Source organism: Opisthocomus hoazin, chromosome 3 (genome assembly GCF_030867145.1).
Source record: "Opisthocomus hoazin isolate bOpiHoa1 chromosome 3, bOpiHoa1.hap1, whole genome shotgun sequence".
Lineage (NCBI taxonomy): Eukaryota > Metazoa > Chordata > Aves > Opisthocomiformes > Opisthocomidae > Opisthocomus > Opisthocomus hoazin.
This window is the reverse complement of record NC_134416.1, coordinates 84,177,784-84,201,504: the sequence shown is the minus strand read 5'-3', so window position 1 is coordinate 84,201,504 and position 23,721 is coordinate 84,177,784. Positions and strand designations below refer to the sequence as shown.

The 23,721-nt window shown below is 44.0% G+C and overlaps 1 protein-coding gene across 2 annotated transcripts in view; it reads left to right on the top strand.

Annotated features, from left to right (window-relative positions):
* Nucleotides 1-23,721, top strand: part of RNF144B (ring finger protein 144B) — a 55,682-nt gene that overhangs the window by 7,863 nt on the left and 24,098 nt on the right. For both annotated transcript variants that reach the window (XM_009939414.2, XM_075416817.1), the window contains 2 exons: nt 10,500-10,688; nt 23,101-23,205. In XM_009939414.2, coding sequence (XP_009937716.1) covers nt 10,524-10,688; nt 23,101-23,205 — 270 coding nt within the window. In that variant the 5' untranslated portion in view covers nt 10,500-10,523. The remainder of the gene's footprint in view (nt 1-10,499; nt 10,689-23,100; nt 23,206-23,721) is intronic.

Below are 23,721 nucleotides of genomic sequence, written 5' to 3'. Positions count from 1 at the left end.
TAGTGTTAATTTTTTTCAATAGATGGTGTTCAATAGATTTTTTTAGTATATGGTGTTTTTACAGAATTCGATGGAGGATCAGTTTCGTTGTTTGGGTCTGCTGCATTGTTCTTTGGTTTCTGGCAAACTCTGCATGCTTCCCTTGGCTCTAAGAAGTTTCTTGCTGTCACTTTTGAGGCCTGGCTTTGTGTCACGTCTCCACTTGCCTTGACTTGCTTGCCTTGCAGTCAGGGCGCTGCTTGCTCCAAACACACAGCGTTGGCTGCTCTGAAAAAGGAGCCATCTCCAGCCAGGGGAGCCCGACAGCCCAGTTAGTTTCTGCTTAGAAGAAGAGTACATACTATGAACAAACAGATAAAGTTGATCTCTCTGTCAAATAATGTTCCATTGCTTTCACTTTAACAATGCGTGTTTACAAATACCTTCTAAAAATCCTTGATGTTAGAACAGGCCAATGTCACAAAGATCTGCTGAACACGCCCTGTCTAACCTGTAAACATTCCAGCTCAAGGAGTTAACATATCCCAAGGTTTTGTTATCTGATTAACAAAAATAAACATTTTTTTCTGTGTCAAAGGCAAATTGTTGCATCTGACTTCCTATTCCTGTTGCAGCTGAGACATCTAGCCAAGTTATCAACCGTTTGACCTCCCAGAAGGTCAATTCCTTTTTACTTAGTAAATGCTACAGTTACCAAAAGCCTCCATTGTGGTCAGAAAGGAAGACCTATCATTTGCTTTTGTCGTTAATGTCATGAAGAATGTGTTTTTGTTTAATGGTGGTATATTACATCTTGTCAACAGGAACATAAAGTGCACCAAACTAGTTTGGGTGGAAATTCCTTGTAGCTTAGCATTAACAGATGTTGCGTAGTGTCATTAAGAATAGGAGCTGTTATTTAGATAAACTTTCAAGTCTAATCTTACCCTGGTAACCAATACTTGGAATTCCACTTGGTATAATTTTGTTGTTTCAATGTGTTTTGGAAATATTTGGAAATGTTTGATGCCAAAATACACAAGTTTTGTTGTCTAGCTGCAGTTTGCCTTTTTCACTGCATTTTGCACCGATCGACTTTCTTTAGCTCTGTGACTGCCAGGGTGAACATAAAACTTTAGGGGACTCCTGCTACTGACCGCCTGCGCGACCAGACATATCGCCGTAGCCTGCTGCCCGTGGCCAGCACCGTCACCCTGCTCAGGCATAGTAAGTGTGATACATCTGGGTCATCTCCAAACTCAATGTCCACAGGCCTGCCCAGGGCCCATGTCCAGTAGGTCTGGTGCAGGGAGCTATGGCTTTCCAGCCTGCCAGTGTTGACAGAGCTGTATCCTGAACTTTGATATGCCCTAGTTCAAACACAGTTCCAGCAGAACTGGCTGAAGGCGGTGAGTTCTGCAGTATGATGGTCTGACCTCCTTCCACGTGGAAGGACTCCCATCCTTGTGGATTCAACGAATATTGCCGTTGTGTGGCTCCTGTCAGTATCAAAAAGGGACAAAGACCATATTTTTATTATGTGTTTCAGTTTAGTCACAGGCTGCATTATTTCTTTTTCAGTCTTTATGTTTTTATCTTTAAGTGATCAGAAAGTGCTTTTCTTAGCTACCTGTCAGCTGGGAGTAGCAGCATTATTTTTGCCATTAGCTATTAGATTCTCTTTTCTTGGACTCCTCAACTTTTTAGGAATGGAAGAGGGGAAAGCCCACTTTTTTACCCCTCACTTATTCTAAAGCAGTAGTGCAAGGAAACATATAAAGGATTCCCATAACTGCAGAGAGTCACATCTGTTTTGGAAAAATAAAAAAGAGGAGTTTGTTGTATTCAGTTGATATCCATGATCCTCTTGCAAAAAAACTCCCCAAGGACATATTGATGTAGGGTTGCTTGAAGTTACTGTCACTGGCAAGAACTGGTGTTCGAAAGTCTGAAAGTTATTCGTACCTCACAGTATTACAGTACAGTAGCAATGTTATCGGACAAGTGTAGTCTCAAAGAGACTGATTTACGTGTGCCCTAATGAGGTTTTGGTGTATTAGAATGATTTGAGATTATTGGGTGCATGTGAGATTTGGGAAGCTGTTCAGTGTGTGGTTTAGGTATCCAGAAGTGCTGGTGTGAAAATGCCTGGCAGGAAGCTGGATGCTATTCGTAATTAGTGCAGTCTGTCCCTTACATTGGTTTTTTGTGCAAGAGGCTTCTCACTCATTACATTCCTTTCAAAGTATTTGACACACTTATTTTTTGGTTTCTAGCATGATATGAAAATACTCCGTACAGCCAGTGCTTCTTGAACAGCAGCTCAAGGGCTCTTTTTTTTTTTTTTTCCAGGCATTCCAATGAAAACAAGTGAGAGAAATTGCCCTCGGTGTGTTCTCATGTACCAGGCAGAATGTGTACTTAAGCTGCTAGTTCTTTAAATGAATTTTCTTAAAATAAAAATTTTATAGTGCAGATAGCTGTCATGTAATATTATCCATCTGACATTTCTTAAGCCCTGCTCAAGGAGAACAGATATTGAAACACTTTTATTCTCTCTAATACTTCAGCTTGGTAGCATATTATGGTAATCCAGAAATGGGTTTTCCTTGTAAATGCATGTAATCAAGTCATTGGCTTTCTTGCTGTATTAAGGCAGAGATATAATACAGTAATTCTGAATATATTAAAAATGTATTTAAATTTAGACCTTCTATTTGTGGATCTGGTTGCTTTTTTTAACACCACACTTTCAGAAAATCTAAGTACTTGTTTAACTTGTTAATAATCTCATTGCAATAAAGCAAAATATTCAAGCTTTGATATACAGGAGCACTTAAACATATGATTAAATGTTCTTCTTGAAGATGAAGGCTTTCCTGAATTGGAGCTTTAATCATGTCTTTTACAGCCTTACTGAATCACTGCTTGATAAGTAATGCTGTATGGACTAGATAGGTAGCTCTGTGTAGGCAGTGCATGTCAAAGAGGGAGAAATTAGTGCGTTGTGGTTTAGTGGTCAGTCTGTCGGACCACAGAAGTACTACTGTGCTTCATTCAGACTAATTCTTTGTGCAGAGCTGTTGAGTTTAAAAAAACTGCCTTAGGAGTGAGTTTCGAATAACATTGTCTTGAGAGTGTTGGTGCAGCTAAGGACTTGTAACCAAAACTGGTAATGATGGGGTTTCACTGAAGTTGATAGAAATGTGGGTTTCTGACAGCTGCCTTCACATGTCCTAAGTTCATAGCTCAGTTTATGTCTTCCATGATCTGACCCTGTTATCTTAATACCATTCTGTGATATTTTTAAAAATCTTTCCATGCATATTCTTTTTCTCCGAGGGCCTGATTTTTGGCATTGAACACTTGTATTTTTGGTACTTTTCTTTTTCTATTTTATTTTTTAAGGGGTAAACCTTAGTTACAGGAAACAACAGAAGCCTGAGCTGAACGATGCCCAACGAGGTTTTTATATGGCATTGAAGTAATTTCGTAATGGGTGGAGCACTTAAAAAAATCTCTAGGGCATGAGAAACAATTACAGTGCTTGCAAATATTTCTTCAAGGAAGTTCAGTGAATACCTGGTATACTAAATAGGAGCTTAGCACAGGTGCTGTGAGTACTTTCGTTTTGGTACTAAAATGGTTTTTGTAAAATGGGGAAGTGCTATGTTATGTGTTAGACCCACACATGACCTTAAACCTAACCCCAGCCTCTTCACCGTCCCACTGTGTGTATTCAAGTCCATGCCTGGGTGCTGGTTTTTGGCAAGCCTGGGTGGGTGCTGGGATGGAGGGGGCTGTCAGGGCTCACCCTGCCCCACAGCGTAGGCTCAGGCACATGCCAGCCGGCAGAGAAGAACACAGAAAGAACCCTTTTTATTCCATTAGTGTTTCCTGGAGCAATGTGTCTCGTGTTTGTACATTTCTTGACTTCCTTTAAACTCCAAATTCAGCTAAAAGCATACAGGTCTACTAACTTCAGCAGAATTGTTTGTGAACACAAGGCTTGAAGTAGCTTCTCCAAGAACTTTGTTGTTGCTGTTGGATGCAGCATGTGAAAAATGAAAGGATGACTTATGGTGCTGAATATAATCCATTCACTCTGCTCCAGCTTCAGTGCAGAAGGCTTTCATGATTTTATGTGAAGTTTCTAAGTGGTGAAAGTCACATTCAGACACATTTTTTTAGCTAAGTACAGTGACTTGATTGCAGGCACACAGACAACGTCCCTCTGATGTTGCAGCTCAGGAGACTGCCTGGCTTGTTTGCTCTGTCACGTACACAGAGCAACTTTTGTTCTTTGAGCCTAGCAATCTTGGTTTGAGGCACCTGGGCAGACTCAAGTCAGCCTTTGTATGATTGTTACAAGGATGTTACCTCACAATGCATGCTCACAGGGCATGTTTCAGCCCTAGGTGGCATCAATTTTTACCATCTCTGCAGAGCTGTGGTGGCTTGACTGTGGCTGGCTGCCAGACACCCACCCAGCTGCTCTCTCACTCCTGCTGCAGGGAGTTAATAGTTTCCACTTCAGGAGACCAATATCAAGATTTGCAACGGGTACCTGTCTAGAAGCAGGCACAGCAGGTATTTGCTGTTAGGAAGTTGTTTTCAAAGCTGGACACCATGGTGTCAGGAGGCCCTGAAGACAGACAACTTCTCTACTCCTTCCTCTAGTGCTTTTGTTGTATTTTGCATATTTTGCTCAAAATCTCCACTGCTTTCGTGTTAGTGTTTCTGCTTATACTTATCCTTCCCACTCTCTGAGTCCTTTTCTTTCTGCTTTGAGCATGCTCTAGTGTTTTCTTGCTGATGGATAGTGCCAAGACATTTCAGTACTACGTGAAAGCACAAAGCTTTGTCACCTCCCAGAGGCAAAGCAAAAGTGTCTTCAGGCAGGTGAGCAGGCGGTCCTGGAGACTGTGCAGTTTACGCCTTCCTAGAATTGACCCCGTATAGCTTGCTCACATTCATTCAGACTTTCTGGTCCTGCTTTATCCTGTGGCATCAACACCATTAGTGTCAGAGCCAGGGAAGGATGGGTCTTCGCAACAGTTCTTCTTCCTTATAAGCTGGGCAGAGTACAATTTGAGGAAATACGTCCCATTTCCTGGAAATTCTGTGCAATGTGAGAGGAGTAGGATCTATGTGTGTGCATGTATGTGGCTGATAGAAGTATGTGAAAAACCTTGGATCTTTACAGTTCATGAGTGTTACACACACTGGCACCAGTCTGACACTTCCTTGCCACTGATTTACGCTGGTGCAGAATTTAGTCTAGTATGTTCTTCCAGGTTAGTGTGTCCCTGAGATGTGTTTATCCTTATTCCACAGCATCTCATGGAGCCTGTGTTGCTGTTCAGTGGAGGATTTTGTTAGGTGCTGTATTCCAGTTTTAGTGATACATTTCTTGCTTTATTTGGGATTCTATCCTAAATGGGTCATTAGTGTTTGTGAGCATAAAAGGGAAGATCTTGTGCTTAGAAATGTATTTTATTTATATGAGGTTTTCCATTTACTTCTATTTCAGGTCACTTTTATTAATATAACCAAATATGCAATGGTCTTTTCCTCTTCGTCTGCAACTCATCCTTCAGTGACTTGTTCTTTCCCGGCAGAACACATACATACAAGGTGTTTTGTTTTCAACTTAAACTGTTGGCAACTCACTTGTGATTACAGTAGGAATTTTAATTCACTGTAAAGAGAACTAATGGCTGTATAATTAACTAATGACAGTTTGTGGGACTAAGCCTAGCAAAGTGAAAGCCATAAAAATTTGGAGCAACTGAGGCGGAGCTTCATGGCTTCTCCAGCACGTGGAAAAGTCAGTTCTGGAAAAGTGAGGGTATTAAGGTGGGGGAGATGGTTTGAGAGCCTGGGAGAGGACAATGAGTCTCGAAGTCTTGGGAAAGAATAGGAGAAGGAGTGGAGCGTGAGCACAGGAGGAAGACGTGTCTTTCTCTTCCCATCGTTTTCACCATCTGATCCAGTCATGGGAATGAACCTTCTCCAAAGGCCTGATTTCTCTTCAGAGCCCAGTTGCTGTTGGATGGGGCTACACTTCTCCATAACCATTAACTCTAGCACTTCCATGCTTCCCTTGGCGGCAGTAGCAGAGGTCACAGTTCTGGTGGGCAGAAGCAGAGACCACCTGGTTGGGGTGTCTGGGAAAAGGAGCAGGCCAAGTAGGCCGTGCATCCACTCTCTCTTTGACGGGCAGGTTGTCTGCGACTAACAGGATGGCTTGGCCTGCACCAGCCTGACCTGGAGGACCACTGAAGGACCAGCTGGCCCCTTAGGGAGCATGGAGGGAGTGCTGCTGTTGGTAGCTGTAGTCCCTCCTCCGAGGGCTGTGCAGGCAGGCCGCTCGGCTGTCCCTGTGGCTCTGATCCTGTTCGCTTTGTTTGCTGAACCCCGCCAGGGTTAATAAGGTGAGGAGCCAGCCTAGGCTGCGTGCTGTCTGCTGGAGATTTCCACAGGGTGCTCTGCTTGTTTTAGGGAGAACCTCGGCCCTGCTCTGGCACCCTGGTGAGAGGGAAGGAGGAGTGCAGGGCGGACAGGGAGCAAAACTGAATTTAGCCTACAAACAGTCTTCAGTGACAAGGGTGACTGGGATATCAGAACGAGTCCCCACCGCCATCTCACTGGGGCATCTGCTCGCTACAGGGCAGAGCAGTGTATCAGGAGCCTGCTTGTCCCTGTGGCAGGTTCTCTTGCTATCACACCGAGTGGCAAATGTAGGCCATCTAAAATTAGCCCCTAAGCCTCAGTCATACACCTGAATCTTTATACTGCTGCCTTAATAAAAGCATGCAGGGTCATAACCCTTTTGGTTATAAAAAGAACACTGACTTTATAAACAGCCGTATCCGTTTAACGTCTGTTCCCACATCCTGAAATATTCCTACCTATTCTTTTTCACATCCCTCCTCTTAACAAGACTACCTTTTACCGTGTAAATGAAGAAATCTGTGCAGTGTGGGAGTGAGTAGCTTACATGTACAGATGCAGCTGCTGTTGAAAAGCGTACCTGAGTAAACGTGTTACAATTTTCCTGAATACTGACATAAAGTCTAGCACATAGTTTTAAATAACAGGCAGTTCTTGATCAGCCGTAGCGTTTCCAGTGACTCACTGCTGTTCCTCCCCCCGCCACCCCGCTGCAGTAATTACAGAAGAGCGTTGCAGTTCCTGATTCAGAGGGAGGTTTCCTTCCAGGGCTCCTGGCCACGCTGGAGCCCCAGCTCTGCAGCCCTGTGGAGCAAGCTGCAGGGGGATCATCGTCGTCATAGCGGGTAGGGACTGTGCCAAGAATGATGCAGGCACGGCGTATGTTTTGAACTAGTGATAGCAAGCCATTAAAGAGAGAGTTTGCTTTGGATTCGTGGCCAGGAATTTGGTTGCCAGAATCTTGGCTATGACTCTTGCGTCTCTAAAACTGGGTGCTTACAGGAAAGACATCCCAAAGGACACATCTGGTGGCTAGGCGAGGAAACTGCAGAGTGTAAAAATTAAAAAGGGGTAAGTGTGCTCACATGCAGATTTGTTTTGGTTTCATGGCTTTCGAAGAGAAAGCGTCTCCCTACAGCCCCGTGGGAACACAGGGCATGAGGCTCATGGGGCTGGCCTGGGGATGGGCCTTGGCTGCGCGTCAGGTGGTGAGGTGGGAGCTCTGGGGCGAGGTTTCACGCGCGCAGACCCCTCGAGCTCTGTGAGAACCATCATTTCTTCCTCTGGGGAGCAATTCAGTGGGTACTGCACACCGGACGGCAGCAGTGATGTGCTGCCAAATGCAACCTGACAGCTCTGCCGCAAGGATGCCCTGGACTGCAGGGGAGGCAAGCCGAAGTGGACCAAAGGGCTCGAGTCTCCTGTTTGCCTCGTGAGATGTCAGATTTGATGAGCACACGCATGGACCTTGACTGTTTTCATATTCATTCAGCCTCCATTTGTGATGCAGCTGTTTGGATTTAGTAGAGCTGCACTCTGGCTTGGCGCTGCTGCAAGCAGCTGTGCACAGCTGGCCACCAGGTCTCTGCTTGTAAGAAATGCGCATGATGGTCATCTTGCCATCAGCTGAGTGTATTCAGAAGCAGATCTGTGGAAGCTGGGCTGAGTTTCTTGGAGATGGGAATAAATTTTCCTATGCCTTAAATGCTGCACCGAACCCCACTGTCTATTTTGAGGTGAATAAAATCTGCAGATTTGCTTTCAGTTGTTTCAGCTTAAACATGAGGATAATTCTCTTTAATTTCTCTTTCAATATTACTGTGTAAGAATGAGGGTCTTTTTTATGGTTACGGTGCACTGTTTTCAAATGCTTAGGTCAGAAAACATTACATGTGAGCATGATATTTCCATTTGTTGCTTCTCAAAGGATAGAAATTTCTTCCCCAAGCACTGCTGTGATGTAATGTGTGGTGGAAATGTGGCTATTCTGAGCATCTGCCTGTCAGTTCATGGTTGACAAACCTCAGCTAGATACCTAAGAGCCTGTACTGTGTTTGTGTGGCAAGGTTTTGGTAGCGGGGGGGCTCCCCTGTGTCCAACAGAGCCAGTGCCAGCCAGCTCCAAGACAGACCCACCACTGGACAAGGCTGAGCCCATCAGTGATGGTGGTAGCACCTCTGGGATAGCATATTTAACAAGGAACAAAACCCTCTGTGTGATGGCATTTTGCAGCAGGAGAGAGTGAGAATATGTGAGAGAAACAACTCTGCAGGCACCAAGGTCAGTGAAGAAGGAGGGGGAGGAGGTGCTCCAGGTGCTGGAGCAGAGATTTTTGCCCTGCAGCCCATGGGGAAGACCATGGTGAGGCAGGTTGCCCCCTGCAGTCCATGGATGTCCACAGTAGAGCAGATATCCACGTGCATCCCACGGAGGACCTCATGCTGGAGCAAGTGAATGCCCAAAGGAGGCTGTGACCCCATGGAGAGCCCACGCTGGAGCAGGCTCCTGGCAGGACCTGTGGCCCTGTGGGGAAAGGAGCCCACGCCAGAGCAGGTTTGCTGGCAGGGCTTGTGACCCTGTGGGGGACCCACGCTGGAGCAGCCTATTCGTGAAGGACTGCAGCCCGTGGGAAGTTCCCACGCTGGAGCAGTTGGTGAAGAACTGCAGCCCATGGCATGGACTCATGTTGGAGAAGTTTGTGGAGAACTGTCTGCCATGGGAGGGACCTCACGCTGGAGCAGGGGCAGCGTGAGGACGAAGGAGCGGCAGAGACGATGTATGATGAACTGACCACAAACCCCATTCCCTGTCCGCCTGTGCCGCTCGGGGGGAAGAGGTAGAGATTTTGGGAGTAAAGTTAAGCCCGAGAAGAAGGGAAGGGTGGGAGGAAGGTGTTTTTAAGGTTTGGTTTTATTTCTCGTTATCCTACTCTGATTTGATTGGTGATAAATTATTCTAATTTCTCCAAGTTCAATCTGTTTTGCCCGTGATGGTAATTGCTGAGTGATCTCCCTGTGCTTATCTCTACCCACAAGCCTTTTGTCGTATTTTCTCTCCCCTTTCCAGCTGAGGAGGGGGAGTGATAGAGCAGCTTTTATGACCACCTGATGTCCAGCCAGGCTAAACCACGACAGAGCCCTATGAAACAGAGAGAAGAGCTGGATGCTAGGGAGTGGGATGCACAAAAGCTACAGACCTGAGCAAGCAGCTCTCCAGCATAGTCAAGGCAATCAAGAAAAGAGGACTGCGCATGAAATACTCTTACTCACTTGGATTTAAGCCCCAGGCCTGTAGGAAATAGGACATGCAATCGGAAACCCTTTCCTGGGTTTAGATGCCTTCACCAGCCCTAGTGCAATGTATTGCCAGCTTGCTGTCTCAGTGACAACTCATGAAGAAGGTGGAATTCATAGTACCCACCACCTAAGTTACAGGCTAAATGTTTGAAGTGCTTGCCTAAGAAGTGGGAATCTGTGCTTGCTGTCGCCTTGCACTACCCAGGAGAGCTCCTGAGCCACCAGCCAGAATGGAAAGTGGGTGTGGAGACATCCACTGAAACTGTGCAGGTGCAATGGAGACTGAAGGATCCCACAGGGATGGGAGGGGTACGACTCTGAAACTGAAAAGGCAGAGTGATATATACATATGTACATATGAATGCAGTTTATTTTCTTAGCTAACAATTTATTGTCCCAAGTCAGATCCCTGCTCCTAGGACTTTGGTGAGGGCTCTGACCACTATACTGTTACATAGGTAATGTCTCATCTCTTTGAGTATTGGTTTGGGTTTGTTTTTTTTTTAATTTGATGATAAGCAGCCCAACTGAGGTGCTTTGTGCCAGCAAGGTGAATGTTCTCTGAGAACCCAACCCAGCCTTTTGGGGAGGTGGGATCTCAGGCATCTTCTCTGTAAATTTTGAATGGCCTGGAGTGTGAGACTGGCACCTAGATGCCAAAGTAGTACATTTGATGTGCTTTTATGGATCTGAGATGTAAATACTCAGGTCAATGAGAAGTGAATGCGTGGCTCGTGGGATATTTCAGCTGTTGATTTATCTTTTCAGGCTGAGTGGACCATTAATGAGTGAATGGGCTCTGCTGGGAAGGCTTGTCCTCACACCATGACAGCTGATGAATCAGAAGCTGGAGAGTTAGCTCTGGCGCCCTTGCTCACTTGCAAGCTATGTCTCTCTGAATATTCCCTGGATAAGATGACCACTCTTCAGGAATGCAGCTGCATCTTTTGCACATCGGTAAGATCTAACAGTGCCTTTACGGTACAGAAGCAGGGTAATGAGAGATAGATCGAACTGTGGGATGGGGTTGCTTGTCCCGTACAAGAAGTGTGGGTTATTCATGCTGATAGAGGATGCTTTCCTAAAGAGCATTTGGTGTTAGTCTGTCTTGCCATTTTTAAGACTTCTCTGTCATTTTGCTTTTGATAATTCGTAGCTCTAACAAAGTTCTCATAGCAAATAATAATAAATCCCAGTAGAAAATGGGAAAAAAAGATGCTTTTTAAGACTGTCAGAGAACATACACAGTCTGTATGCAGTCTCAGTATTTATTTTTTTCTGAAGCAAAATCTTGAAACATCGTAGGCTAACTGTGAGATTTTCTTTCCCCGTTATCATTTTCTGAGTACTCAGAGTCCTTTTAAGCCTTGTATGTAATTTTTAAAGGCAATCAGAAAACCTAAACAAAAATGAACCTTGGCCTATTGAACCTTTGCATCTTCAGTCTACGCTGCAGAGATGTTGCCAAGGTCATGCATTGCCTATAGTTGTCAGTGAGGACTTTCTGTCCTGCAAATTCACATCAAATAAAGCTGGTGGAAGTGATAAAGGCAGAGGATGAGTGAGCTGATAAAAGCCCCACAGATATTAGTACTCTTCTGGTCTCTTTGTCAGCATGGGAAAATGGACCTAGTTTCTTTGGTGATAGTGACTGTGATGTACCTGACTAATGGATTTTGAAAATAGGTCAAAAGCCACTGGAGGGGTGTTGTTTTTTTTAACTCCAGAATAAATGTACTTGGTTTTATTTTTTAACAACAAATTGTGGATAAGCATCAAGCAAGTACCTTTAAGTTTTGCCCTTGATTGCTCGAACTCATGGAAGAAGCTTGATATTTGTGAAGCCAACTTGTATCTTCACTTACTCTGAATTCAGGATAGCTTAAACAGGATAAGAGTCTAGCTGTGTGTTTCAAGCAACTAGGATAAGATCAATTAATATGAGTTTTCAGCTTGAACTTCATGAAATTTGTTTTCCATACCAACTTCCACAAAACGTTTCCATGTTTTAGTTTGTAACAGAAGTTTGAAGAGAACATACCTAACAGTTTGGTATCAAGATACCGCTTTAAATTAAAAAAAAGTTGGAGAAGCTGATACCTTTACAGTGGTCCCACTCTTCTCCAGGAATTCAGTGTCTCTGATTTAGTATTATTAATGGCACATTAACCTCAGTGTTAGCTGGGCAGAGTAACCCTTTCACCCCTGTGGAATGGAGGACTGCTGAGGACTGTGCCAGGCAGAGCTGGGCTCTCCGCTCCTCCAAGGCATTGGCCAAAGGGAGAGGTGAGTGATGGCTGGGGATGTTGGTGTCTCCACGTGTACCCCGTTGGTGCCGCAGCTGCCAGCCTGTACGCACACACCTTACCTGACCGGTGGCAGGAGGAGCATCTGCTCTGAGCTTGGCTCGCCAGTGCCATGACAGTGAAGTGAAAAGTGCGGTCACAGTTGTTTGGCATCTGTGCAGACTTCACTGACTGTGTCTAAACCAAGAGCCTGCTTGTCAGTGAGTGCCGAGTGCAGCTGGGAGAAGCCTTTAGACGTGCTCCATTTATTTCAGTGGGTGTAATATGTCTCCATTGTGCTGATGCTCCATGTCTGCCCTTTGTCTGGCTGTTGTTGCCCGTGTCTGAACATCCTCCTGATGGACGTGTCTGGGCTGGTGCAACACAGACACATCGATCTTGCATCCTATAACAAAGGGGGCTCTGGAAACTTTTAACCTGCCTATATGGCTTTCTGCCTTCAATCCAGAGCGGTTTCTGGGAAGTCATATGAGTTGCACCTTTGGGCAGCCTCCAAAGAGCAGCATCACCATCACTTTGCCGACAGAGTGCCTTGGTGCTGCAGCTTGCTTGGGGGATTGCTTAGGGCACAGACTGTGGTAGCTGCGCTGGTACGCAATGCCCAAAATTTCCTCCCACCCATGGCAGGGCTTCTAGATACCTGCATACTGCCTGTAAGACAGATATTGGGCTAAGAATGGCAGCAGTGTGCTATGGGATTGAGCCCATGTCAGTTTTTCAGCTAGCAATGCTTTCAGCTTGTATAGCTTATTCTTGTTTTCCGTCACTAAGGTTAATTGTATAGATCCAAGAGTAGTATTAAGTTTGAAATACAGAAGGGCTTGACATGGACATAATAGGTTCTGCTCTACTATGGTGAAACCATTATTTTTGTTAATTTTTTGTTCTATTACTCTTGTAAGGTCTTTTTTTTTTGCTAACTGTAATGGTGATTCCGCATCTATGATTGTTTTTCACTATAGCATTTTTGGCTGTGGAAATAATTGGAAATTGTTACTATTTAGGCATCTGCAGGGGCGAGCTTTATCCCCTTTTCACTTGTAGCCTGTAAACCCAAGGAATTTAAATAAGTTAAATTGTGTACAGCTATTTTTTTCAGCTTAGAAACTGTTGTAATAAACATTGTACCTCATAAAAGCTGTCTTCTAGCCAAAGTAAGTAAACTGTGTTTAAGAAGGTGTGTGTTTGCATTTTGTTGGAATGTTGCTAGTAAGAGGGGAGTTTCTCAAATAACTATAAACAATTTTACCCTCTCTGTTCAGAGAAGAAAAAGCAGTTGGCTTGCAGAACACATTTGCCATCTTACTTGGTATCCCTGTCAGGTCTGTTGTATTTCTCAACATGTGTTGCACTTGGTGTAAGACTCCACTGAAATGTGAGATAAAGCACGCATTTACACATCCCAAGAATTTGGAAACAGCTGTAGTGTACCTGATGGCTTGGTTTCATTGTGTTTGGACAACAGTAGTTTCGAATGAAAGACAGATCTCTGAAGAGGGTGGGGCAGAGATGTTAGGTATATTTTACCTGCAAAAGTTTTAGATGACTGCGCTTTATATTATTCAGGTCATTTCCTGCACATATCAAACCTTTGTGGAGTGCCATGTTGTGGTGCGCACTCTCACATGTGTGTATATTCATTCAGCAATATATGTGTTGATTAAGATGCACGGTTTTATTGTACTTGCGCTGTTCCTTAAAGGGGAGGGGATCTCATCTGTTCCTGATACTGCTTGTCTTGGTTTTTGTCTTGCCAATCATCCTTCTTATATATTTGGTGGGATGTTCTTCCTATCTGCAGTCCTTGTTGTCTTGCAACTTTTTCTTCCTTGGATGCGTCCATGTACAGCTACACAGGTCTTTGCCCCTGTGGTTGTTACATCACTCACATACATATGTAAAATAATTACACACTGTCTGGCTACGCCATCAGTGTTACAAAGTATTTTAGTGCACTTATGTCTGGGTCCAAAGCAAATTAATATTAATTACATCCTGATTGACACACTTATAAAATTATATTTTGAATATTACACTTATTTCTAGTCAATTTTCCTACATGTTTGTATCCTTTGCTCTTCTCCTTCCTTCTCCAGAGAGCTCCAGCAATGCCTCACTCAGGCAAGACTCAGGAGTGCTGTGGCGGGGTAGTGCCAGAAACGGACGGGCTGACCTCCCTGCTTTGGCTTTGCAGGGGGCACTGGGTGTTGGCCCAGGCTTTGGCGCCTGTCAGACTGGCTGGAAAGTATACATATTGCAGACCCCGCCTGCTCAAAACCTGGCTGCATCTGGGAAAACAGCTGGGAGAGACAATGAGCAGTGTGATTGCATGCACCTCACCTCCTCTCGTGAGCCCTGGTAGCTGGCACGGCATGAGCAGCCCTTCAGAAGCAGTGGTGAGGCGTGCAGGACTAGCAGTAGTACTGGATATGCTAAGGGCCGTGTGGAAGACTGGGTGCGAGTCTGTAGGCTGCAAGCAGTCATGGGGGTGAGGTTTTACCAGGTGTGGTAAGATGGCCCTGCTGGCAATGAAGACAGAAGGGAACCAGTGCAGCGCTGTTGTGAAAAATGTGGTTTTGAGGGACAGTAAAAAAGCCGGTGTCCGCTTCTTCCCTGCACACCAGTTCTGTTTGGTTTTGTCTCTCCTTGCTTTCCTCCTCCTCCTAAGCATTTCAGAGTCCTGATGGGAGCCAGGTGAGCAATAAATGGCATTGCTGCTATTTATGTCAAGCAGCAGCTTATATCTACCTCGTGTGTTATTCACTGGAAGAGGGTTTGAGATACCTAATACAACACGTGGCAAACTCTGAAAACAGAAGATACTTTCATGTATTTGCTTCTGTATTGTCAGCACATTTTTATGCAGAACTAGAATGATTCACTCTCTTTTTCCAAGCAAATTCTTTGTTGAGTCTTGTACTTCTGAGAAGCATGTGAGGTAACTGAGTACAAAACGTGCAAAACAAATAATCATGATGCTCCATCTGTTTGTTATTTTGGTGCACACAATGCGGTCTAAATGAGATTAACCTTCATGAAACGTTAAAAGGAGATGTCAGTGTGCAATGTTGAATAGAAGCACATGTAGCTTCTGTGCTGTCTTGGCTATTCTACATGTAGAAGGTGATGTGAAGACACTTGGGAGAACAAGATTTTCTGCCGTAGCCATGTGTGACGCCAAGGCCAGGGCTAGACATGGGCATAAAAGGCTCTTTTGCTGCAGTTGGCAGCCTGGCGCCCTGGGCAGCTGCCTGCCTGGCGAGTCGGGGCCTTGGGAGGCTGCAGCCTCCGAGAGAGGGGCTTGCATGATGCTGCCAGCTACTTTTGCTGGAGGGGAATGGGAAACCCTTCCAGAAATAGAATTTCTCTGTTGTGCTTAACAAGCAGGACACTCTAAGGCTCCTCTGCTTTCCTTAATCTTTTGAAGAGCAGCTGTGTGTTGCCCTGCCTCCTTCAGGTGGCTAGATATTGACATTTTGTCCGTAGTGCTGTGAAGCCTCAGATTGCCTGTGCAGGGGAGCACTGGAGACAAACTGTTGTGAAGGTTCAGCATCATCAGCAAAAAGCATGGGCAGAAAAGCCTGAGAGCAGAGGAGACTGAGTAGATCAAAGACAAAAAGGAGGCAGATGACGAAGAGCGTGGGATGCCTGCTGAGTGGAGGAAATGTACACGAACACTCCAGTGAAAGGCTACTTACTAAAACTTATGACTAAGGGAAAATTTGGATTTGCCTTCATCTAGCCAACACTGGGTTTCAGTATCTCTCCTGCTCCTTTGTGCTAATTTTCAAGAAGGGGTTTGGTCCCCTCTTCTTCCTCCTTTTCTCCCCATTCTAGGAGACACCTGCATGTGCTCACGGCTGCACCAGAACACTGCCTTCTCCTCTTCCTAAGTAGACCTTTTGCAGCAATGCCCCATTTACTTTATATAAAGCTCACCTCAGGTTGTTTTCCACTTCCACCCACAGGTAGCAAGCTGTCAAGTTTTGATGCTTTGGATTCTTTTTTCCCAGCTTGACATTTGAAATGTTTCAGAGTAGCTTTGTTTTAAAGATATAAAAAAGAAAATTCCCACACCTGCTAATATTGGCACTGAACACATAGCACTTTTATAGTAATATAGACGGTTTAAGAACTTCTTGCATGCATTTCTGTGCAGAGTCACACCAAAGGCAGAGTTAGGGGTACTGAAGGAGCACAAATGTACCCATTGCCTTTTTGATGGATGCTGCTATTCAGGAAGAGGGGCTACATGTGTCTGAAGTCAATAGAGGTGTCAGCATCTAGATGGTGGGCAAGGGAAGACAGGTGAGGAAGAGGGAACTAACATGTTTAGTGACAGCATCACATTAGTGATGTTGGTGTTATCTCTGTTTAACAAAAGAGGAAATAGCTGTGAAATAAGTTGTCAATGCCTCGGAGTGCCACGGTAACTGAGCCAGCCTGTGACATAAGCCTCATGGTCATGTCTGTTTTGTAGCTGTTGGTCAGGCCAGGTTTGGCCTGACACAGATTTGTTTGCAAGAGAAATGGCATCACAACTGGTTTTCTTTTGGGAAGCGTAGGTTTCTCTGGTCTTGTTCTCTGGTCCTTTTCCATTTAGTGGTACCACTTCGTGGCAACAATTACCAGGAACCTATGCTGACTTTTATGAAAGACTGCCAGGATGTGGCAGGCCATGTGTAAGTTGGTTTTAGACTGTGTATCTGAGCAGAATCTAGCACCGCTGGAGGTAGATCTTTTGAGACAAAGCTGATGACAATATATTTCTCAGATATACTTGAAAGATTTCCCAAAAAATGGCTTGTGGAGGAGCAGGAGGCCATTATATTCTGGCCCATTGTCATATTTGCTTGGTATTTTCAGTTCTTCATGACAAAATAAAATGCTTGTCAGTGATGTTATTCCTCCCCTTCTACTGAGCCGTGAGATGACCATATGTAATTCGAGGCTAACGGGACATTTTTTCACTTTCTTTCAAGCATCTTTCTCAATAAGGCTCTTCTGTGGCCTGATCTTCTATGCATTTGAAGGCAATTTTTGTCACTGCATCTGGTCCCTAGCAGTTAAAATACAGATTGGGCAATACAACTGCATGTTTCATTGGACTTTTATTTTTCACTGTAAACCACGCCTTAAGTTTGTCTCTAACAAATTCATAAATAGCTGTTTCTGTGGTGTACTTTTAAAAAACTTTCTTAATTGGAAAAGCCTCACTTTTTTTTCCAAGTGAAGTGCAGATGCCTCCAAGCTAATTGCAGTAGACGTGATTCATCTAGTTTCAAGACCTGTTGAGAAATACTGGAGAGGTTCCAGGAGTTTGATTACTACGCATTGAAAGAGAATGGCCTACTTTAGAGATTGAATATGCAGAAGTGCAGATGTCATAACAATGATGAACATACTGCTAAACATTATATAGATCTGTCGTAAACATTATTAACTCTATCCTAGCTAAAACTGGGACATTACTGATTTGTATTTTGGTTTTGAGGAGGCTATATTTAATTGAGTTCACAAATGATTAAATGCTGAGTGGATCAGGTGGTTAAATTTAGAGTTCTGACATGAACTATCTCATCAAAGTCTACGTATTACATATTCTATTTAGAACTGCATGACTACTGCATTGTCTTGTGTATGCACTGAAGAACAGGTAACAGTTGTAAATGATAAGCAAGAAATGAAAGTTACATCTTATTGAATAAAAAGTACAAAAACACTGCCCGGAACTGAAATGAAAACTGAATGTCTATCTGTTGATCTGTTCTAAATCATAAGACACTCTGAATGCCACCTTAAAAGCTATGTTTTCTCTCCATTTACAGCCTCTTTTTTTCACCCTCCTAAATTTTGAGTTTGTAAAAATGCTAAGGCTAAAAAAAACCCAAACCAATACAGTTTTGAGGACAAATCTGGAAGAGAGATTTAACATCTTAAATCAGTCTTGCAGATTTTAAGATGGAAAGCTGAGGGATTTTTATTTTTTCTGAAATTGAAATTGTCTTCAAGTTATATGGTAGTAGGAGAGACCACCTTCTTTTGGTAGGATGCCTTCAATCGTATCTTGCCTTTTCATATTTAATGTAGATCATGCCCTAGTAGTGGCTAAGAAATACTGTAGATCTGTTTTTATTCCCTTTCTGCAATTCAGTTAAAGACTCATTCTTACTTACTCTGTATCAACTGCTGCACAGTGGTTAGCAGCAGTATCTGTAACATTTCACAGGGTAACAGGCCAGCCCTTTCCATTTCTTTCTTTTTCCTAGCCATTCCTCCATCTTTCTTCATAAGACTGCCTGCTCAATTTTGTCACGTCACATATATGGTTTCCTTTTATGCATTCACGTCCCAACCAGTCAGGCTGCATTTAGGGAGCTGAAGAGCTGCATGCAGATGGGAGATGGGCAAGGCAATGGAACGTGTCAAGGTGCTTGAAAAAGGAATATGTAGGAATGATTGAGATCCATTTTGTCTCTGGTACAGAGATTATCTGAAAATGGCTTTGAATAGAAACATAAGATTTCACAGTGAGAGGGATATAGTGCCTTTGTCACATAATTACCTAGCAACATAATGCTGAAATTATACTTTGAACTCATGTTAAAATGCAGAACTGTTATGGTCCCTTTGCAGATTAAATACATTTCTAAACAGACTTTTTTTCTATTTTTTTAGGTCACTACATTAAAATTCCCCTGCATACAATATGCTTTGGGGGGAAAAAAACGTTGAAGCTAGAGCAGCATGCAGGAGAATTGTTAAAATAAAGAATCTAAGAATAGCCTAAACTATTTACTATTCTGGGGCTCACAGCTGACCGTAGCAAACACTTTTGAAGAATAGAGGAAGTGTTCATTACTAAAGAAGGAATAGGAATTTTTTATGTTATTGGTTTTTGCATTGCTGGAGTGGGCTTTTCGGTGCTTTTTAAAAGATTATTCCCTCGTGTTACAACATATGCTGTCAACAAAGCCTTAGATCCAGGAGAGGAATGTGTACTTGGGGCATATAGAAGTATTTGCCTAAATCGTAATCTTTCTTACAAGTCCCGCAAGATAAAAATAAATGCACATGTGTTGCATGTACTATGGTAGTTGATCCAGGTACTTTACAGGCCTTAACTTACTAGATACCCATGAGCAGCATTTTGTGCAGTAGGTAAATGGATAGTGACCTTATTTTGTTAAATAGAGGAAGGTGATGGCCTGAAAGACAAAAACAGAAGAAGAGGGAAAAAACTTATTGCCTCAAAATGCTGCTTAGACAGCAAATTGTTTGAAAAAGGTCCCATTATATATTGTGAGTCTCAGGTAGAGAAAAAAATACTTGTAGCACTCTTTCCACTGAAGTTGGGAGTAGTCCAGCAGAAGCAAAGCATGCCTGGCAAAGTTAGATTAGCACCAAAACCTTCTGTTTAGTGTGCTGAATTTTACTGGTGGAATTACATTATCACATTTGAATTGATCCCTCTTTCTTGATTGCATCAGGATTTTGTTATGTATCCCAGAATGTAGATACGTACATGGTATAGTTGCTTAGTGGGGAAAATCTGAGTAAACTGAACATAACTGATTAGGGTACACTTGCAGGTATGGAAGGTAAAATTCTTTGGGTTGCTGTCTGCTATTTATTTGAGGGCTGAACATAATGGAGCCAAACCTCCAATTTCATTTGTCATCAGCAGGATTCAAACCTGTTCAGCAAGACCTCAGCAGTTTTTTAGTCTGTTGCCTCAACCATTCTGCCTTGACGACGTGACACATTTGTGGAAACCTCGCTGTGCTGGTAGGAAGGTCACTGCTGATGACTTGCTGTGGCCCTGGAGAGCAAGGTGATGGCTGTCACTGTAACCCACAGGTCCTGTGGTGCAGCCTCTCCAGCCCCTGACTGCTCTCCATGCTTGTAAATCACTGCACTGCAGGGAGTTGGTGGGCGAGTGTAAGCCCGAGGTTGTTGAGACCTGGAGATTTCTATTTCTTGGCTGTCAAGATTAAGATCCTTTCAAGGAACTTTAATACCACAGAAGGCTGACTGTCTTGATCTTACTTTTATTTTGTAGAGTAATTAAGTAGCGTATGTAATGTGGGCAGTTTTCCTGAGATACTGCTGATTTTTGTAGACAAAATGCACGAAAAGTCTTACCATTTTGTGTGTGCATAATGTGTTCTTCATAGAGTGGGAGGACTTACTGCTGAGAAGGTCAGTCATGATTCATTATATAGACATTGAATCCTCTGTTCATCACATTTGCAGCTTGTACATCCTTTCAGATGCTTTTCTTTGCCACTTTTCATGTAAGTAGCTGAATTAGTAGCTGAGCTGTAAATAATAGCAAAACTGCTCTAAAAACAGTCTTACTGTTAAAGTGAAGGCATATTTTAAAATTTTAGTGATTTTCCACTGTCTCTTCTTTGCGGCTGACTTTTGAAAGAGGGAACAAGAACTTCATATCTTCATTTATGCACAGACTTAGGTAGAAAGCTTAATCCTTCAGTGGTAAATGTTAAATACTTCCTTTGAGTTTCCTGGCACCTTTAAGTCCTTCCATCAGCTTCTCGAATTGCACCCACATCACCTGCAAGCGCAGAAAATCAAGGAAAAAGATTTAATATCTACAAAACTGTTTAACGGGAAGGTTTTCTGTGAAATATTTGACGATCTAGGGCACTGCATGGACTTATAAAATCTCTCCAAGGCACCCTTTGAAAGCACAGCACCCTCTAAAAGTGTCGCAGAAGGCTCTGGTTGCTCACTTACCCTCACCTACAACGAAACAGTGAGCTATAAGAGAAGGACAATCCAGATGCTTTAGCAATCCTGAGAAATCTCTGTCCTCCTGGCTTGGTACCCCTAATGATTTAGATACTGCATATCAAAACTGATTGCAAAATCCGTACTGTGAATATATTTGAAACTGGCATGCCAAATAAAATGTGGGGAGAACAGAAGGCTTTTTTTCCTTGAAGGGGAATCTTCAAAAAGGGCAAGAAGGAGGACCCAGGAAACTATAGGCTGGTCAGCCTCACCTCCATCCCGGGAAAGACGATGGAGCAACTCATTCTAGAGGTCTTCATGAAGCAAGTGGAGGAAAAGAAGGTTATCAGGAGTATTCAGCATGGATTCACCAAGGGGAAATCATGCTTGACCAATCTGATAGCTTTCTACGATGGTGTAACTGGCTGGCTAGATGAGGGGAGAGCAGTGGATGTAGTCTACCTCGACTTCAGCAAGGCTTTTGACACTGTCTTCCATAACATCCTCCTAGGGAAGCTCAGCAAGCGTGGCCTGGATGAGTGGTCGGTGAGGTGGATTGAAACCTGGCTGAATGGCAGAGCTGTGAGGGTTGTCATCAGCAGCGCCGAGTCTAGTTGGAGGCCTGTAACTAGTGGTGTCCCCCAGGGGTCAGTACTGGGCCCAGTCTTGTTTAACTTCTTCATCAAAGATCTGGATGAAGAGTTAGAGAGTGCACCCTCAGCAAGTTTGCTGATGACACTAAACTGGGAGGAGTGGTGGATACACCGGAAGGCTGTGCTGCCATTCAGCAAGACCTGAACAGGCTGGAAAGTTGGGCAGAGAGGAACCTGATGAAGTTCAATAAGGGCAAATGCAGGGTCCTGCACCTGGGGAGGAACAACCCCATGCACCAGTACAGGGGTGGACCTGCTGGAGGGCAGTTCTGTGGAGAGAGACCTGGCTGTCCTGGTGGACGACAAGTTGATCATGAGCCAGCAGTGTGCCCTGGTTGCCAAGAAGGCCAATGGGATCCTGGGGTGCATCAAGAGGAGTGTGGCCAGCAGGTCGAGGGAGGTTCTCCTCCCCCTCTACTCTGTCCTGGTGAGGCCCCATCTGGAGTACTGTGTCCAGTTCTGGGCTCCCCGGTTCAAGAAAGATGAGGAGCTACTGGAGAGAGTCCAGAGGAGGGCTACGAGGATGATGAGGGGACTGGAGCATCTCTCATATGAGGAAAGGCTTAGGGAGCTGGGCTTGTTCGACCTGAAGAAGAGAAGGCTGAGAGGGGACCTTATAAATGCTTATAAATATCTTAAGGGTGAGTGTCAGGAGAATGGGGCCAAACTCTCTTCAGTGGTGCCCAGTGACAGGACAAGGGGCAATGGGCACAAACTGAAGCAGAGGAAATTCCGTCTGAACATGAGGAAGAACTTCTTCCCTCTGAGGGTGACAGAGCACTGGAACAGGCTGCCCAGGGAGGTTGTGGAGTCTCCTTCTCTGGAGATATTCAAGACCCGCCTGGACAAGGTCCTGTGCAGCCTGCTGTAGGTGACCCTGCTTTGGCAGGGCGTTGGACTAGATTACCCACATAGGTCCCTTCCAACCCCTACCATTCTGTGGTTCTGTGAGAGGCCTGTTGTTTTTGTGTAATGAAACAATTTGGAAACATTCGTAAGGTGGCCTCCATACTGGAAGTGTACTTTGAACTCCAGCTCTAGGTGTAGACTAGAGGCTGCTGATAAATCATGGTAAACAATGGAAATTACCTGATCTCTGTGGGGTGGTTAGGGCAGAAGGGAAAGAACTGATAGCTGCACATCTTCTAGGGCAGATTGTAACCTCCTAACCTGGTTAATACACCCCCTTCCCTTTTTATGCCTCTGAGAACAGTAGTCTCTTTCTTGTAAATGAGATCTCCTACAATGGAGACTGCTGGCTGAGAGTCTGAAATAAGAAAACAGGAGGAAAGACAAAAGAGCGAAGCCTATTTAATTAGCGTGAAAGATACACCCCCCCCCCCCCCAAATCCTCCAATCCCAGTTTAGCGGAGCGTACGGGTTGTTAGCACTGAGAAGTCCGACTTGCTGACTTGGGTAAACGCAATGCTTGGCAGATGAAGTCATGCATAATTAATTGTTCTTTGTTGCATTCTTTCCAATGTAATGACTTGTAGCATTCATGCTCATAATAATTGATGTTTTCTGTGCGCAGGAGCTTTAGGACAACCAATTAAGGCAGTGGAGGTGGTAGCTGTGCAGCATCTCTAATATCTGTGTGTTACTAACATGAGGGCTATAACTTTTTTTTTTCTTTTCTCTACTTGTTTCTAGTGCCTAAAACAGTACATGCAGCTGGCAATTCAAGAAGGTTGTGGTTCTCCTATCACGTGTCCAGACATGGCATGCTTGAACCATGGGACCCTACAAGAAGCAGAGGTATCAACACTTTTTTGTCTTTCTCTTTTTTTTTACCATAAACCCCCCAGACTTCCTTATCTACATAATAAATATGATCATACACTTTTTCTTCCCTTTGATTACCTTTAGTGAGGTTTTGGCCAGAAGCCTGACTGACAAGAAGAACTAGAAACAAACAGGTGTTTTTCAAGAGTTTTGCTCCTTTTTCTTTCCCTCTGTGCCTTGAGGAAAGGCTTACTTGGCATCTGGACAACCTCTGAATTACCTGTGCGGGTGCCTTAACCAGAATACCCTGTATTCCAGAATTGCTGAGCCTCCATTAGTACTGTCAGTTAAATCAGATTTGATTTGACTGCAAACGCTGAAATCCTTGTGCCTCTCTTAACTCAAGAGTAAGGACTCAAACTGATGGTACACAAGGTCAGAGTTTCTTCATGCATGTTTATATTGGGCTGCAACAACCAATTTGCAGCCCAGTACAAACATGCAAGACTCTGTAGAGTTATATGGAAACAAAGGTATTTGCACGGCACT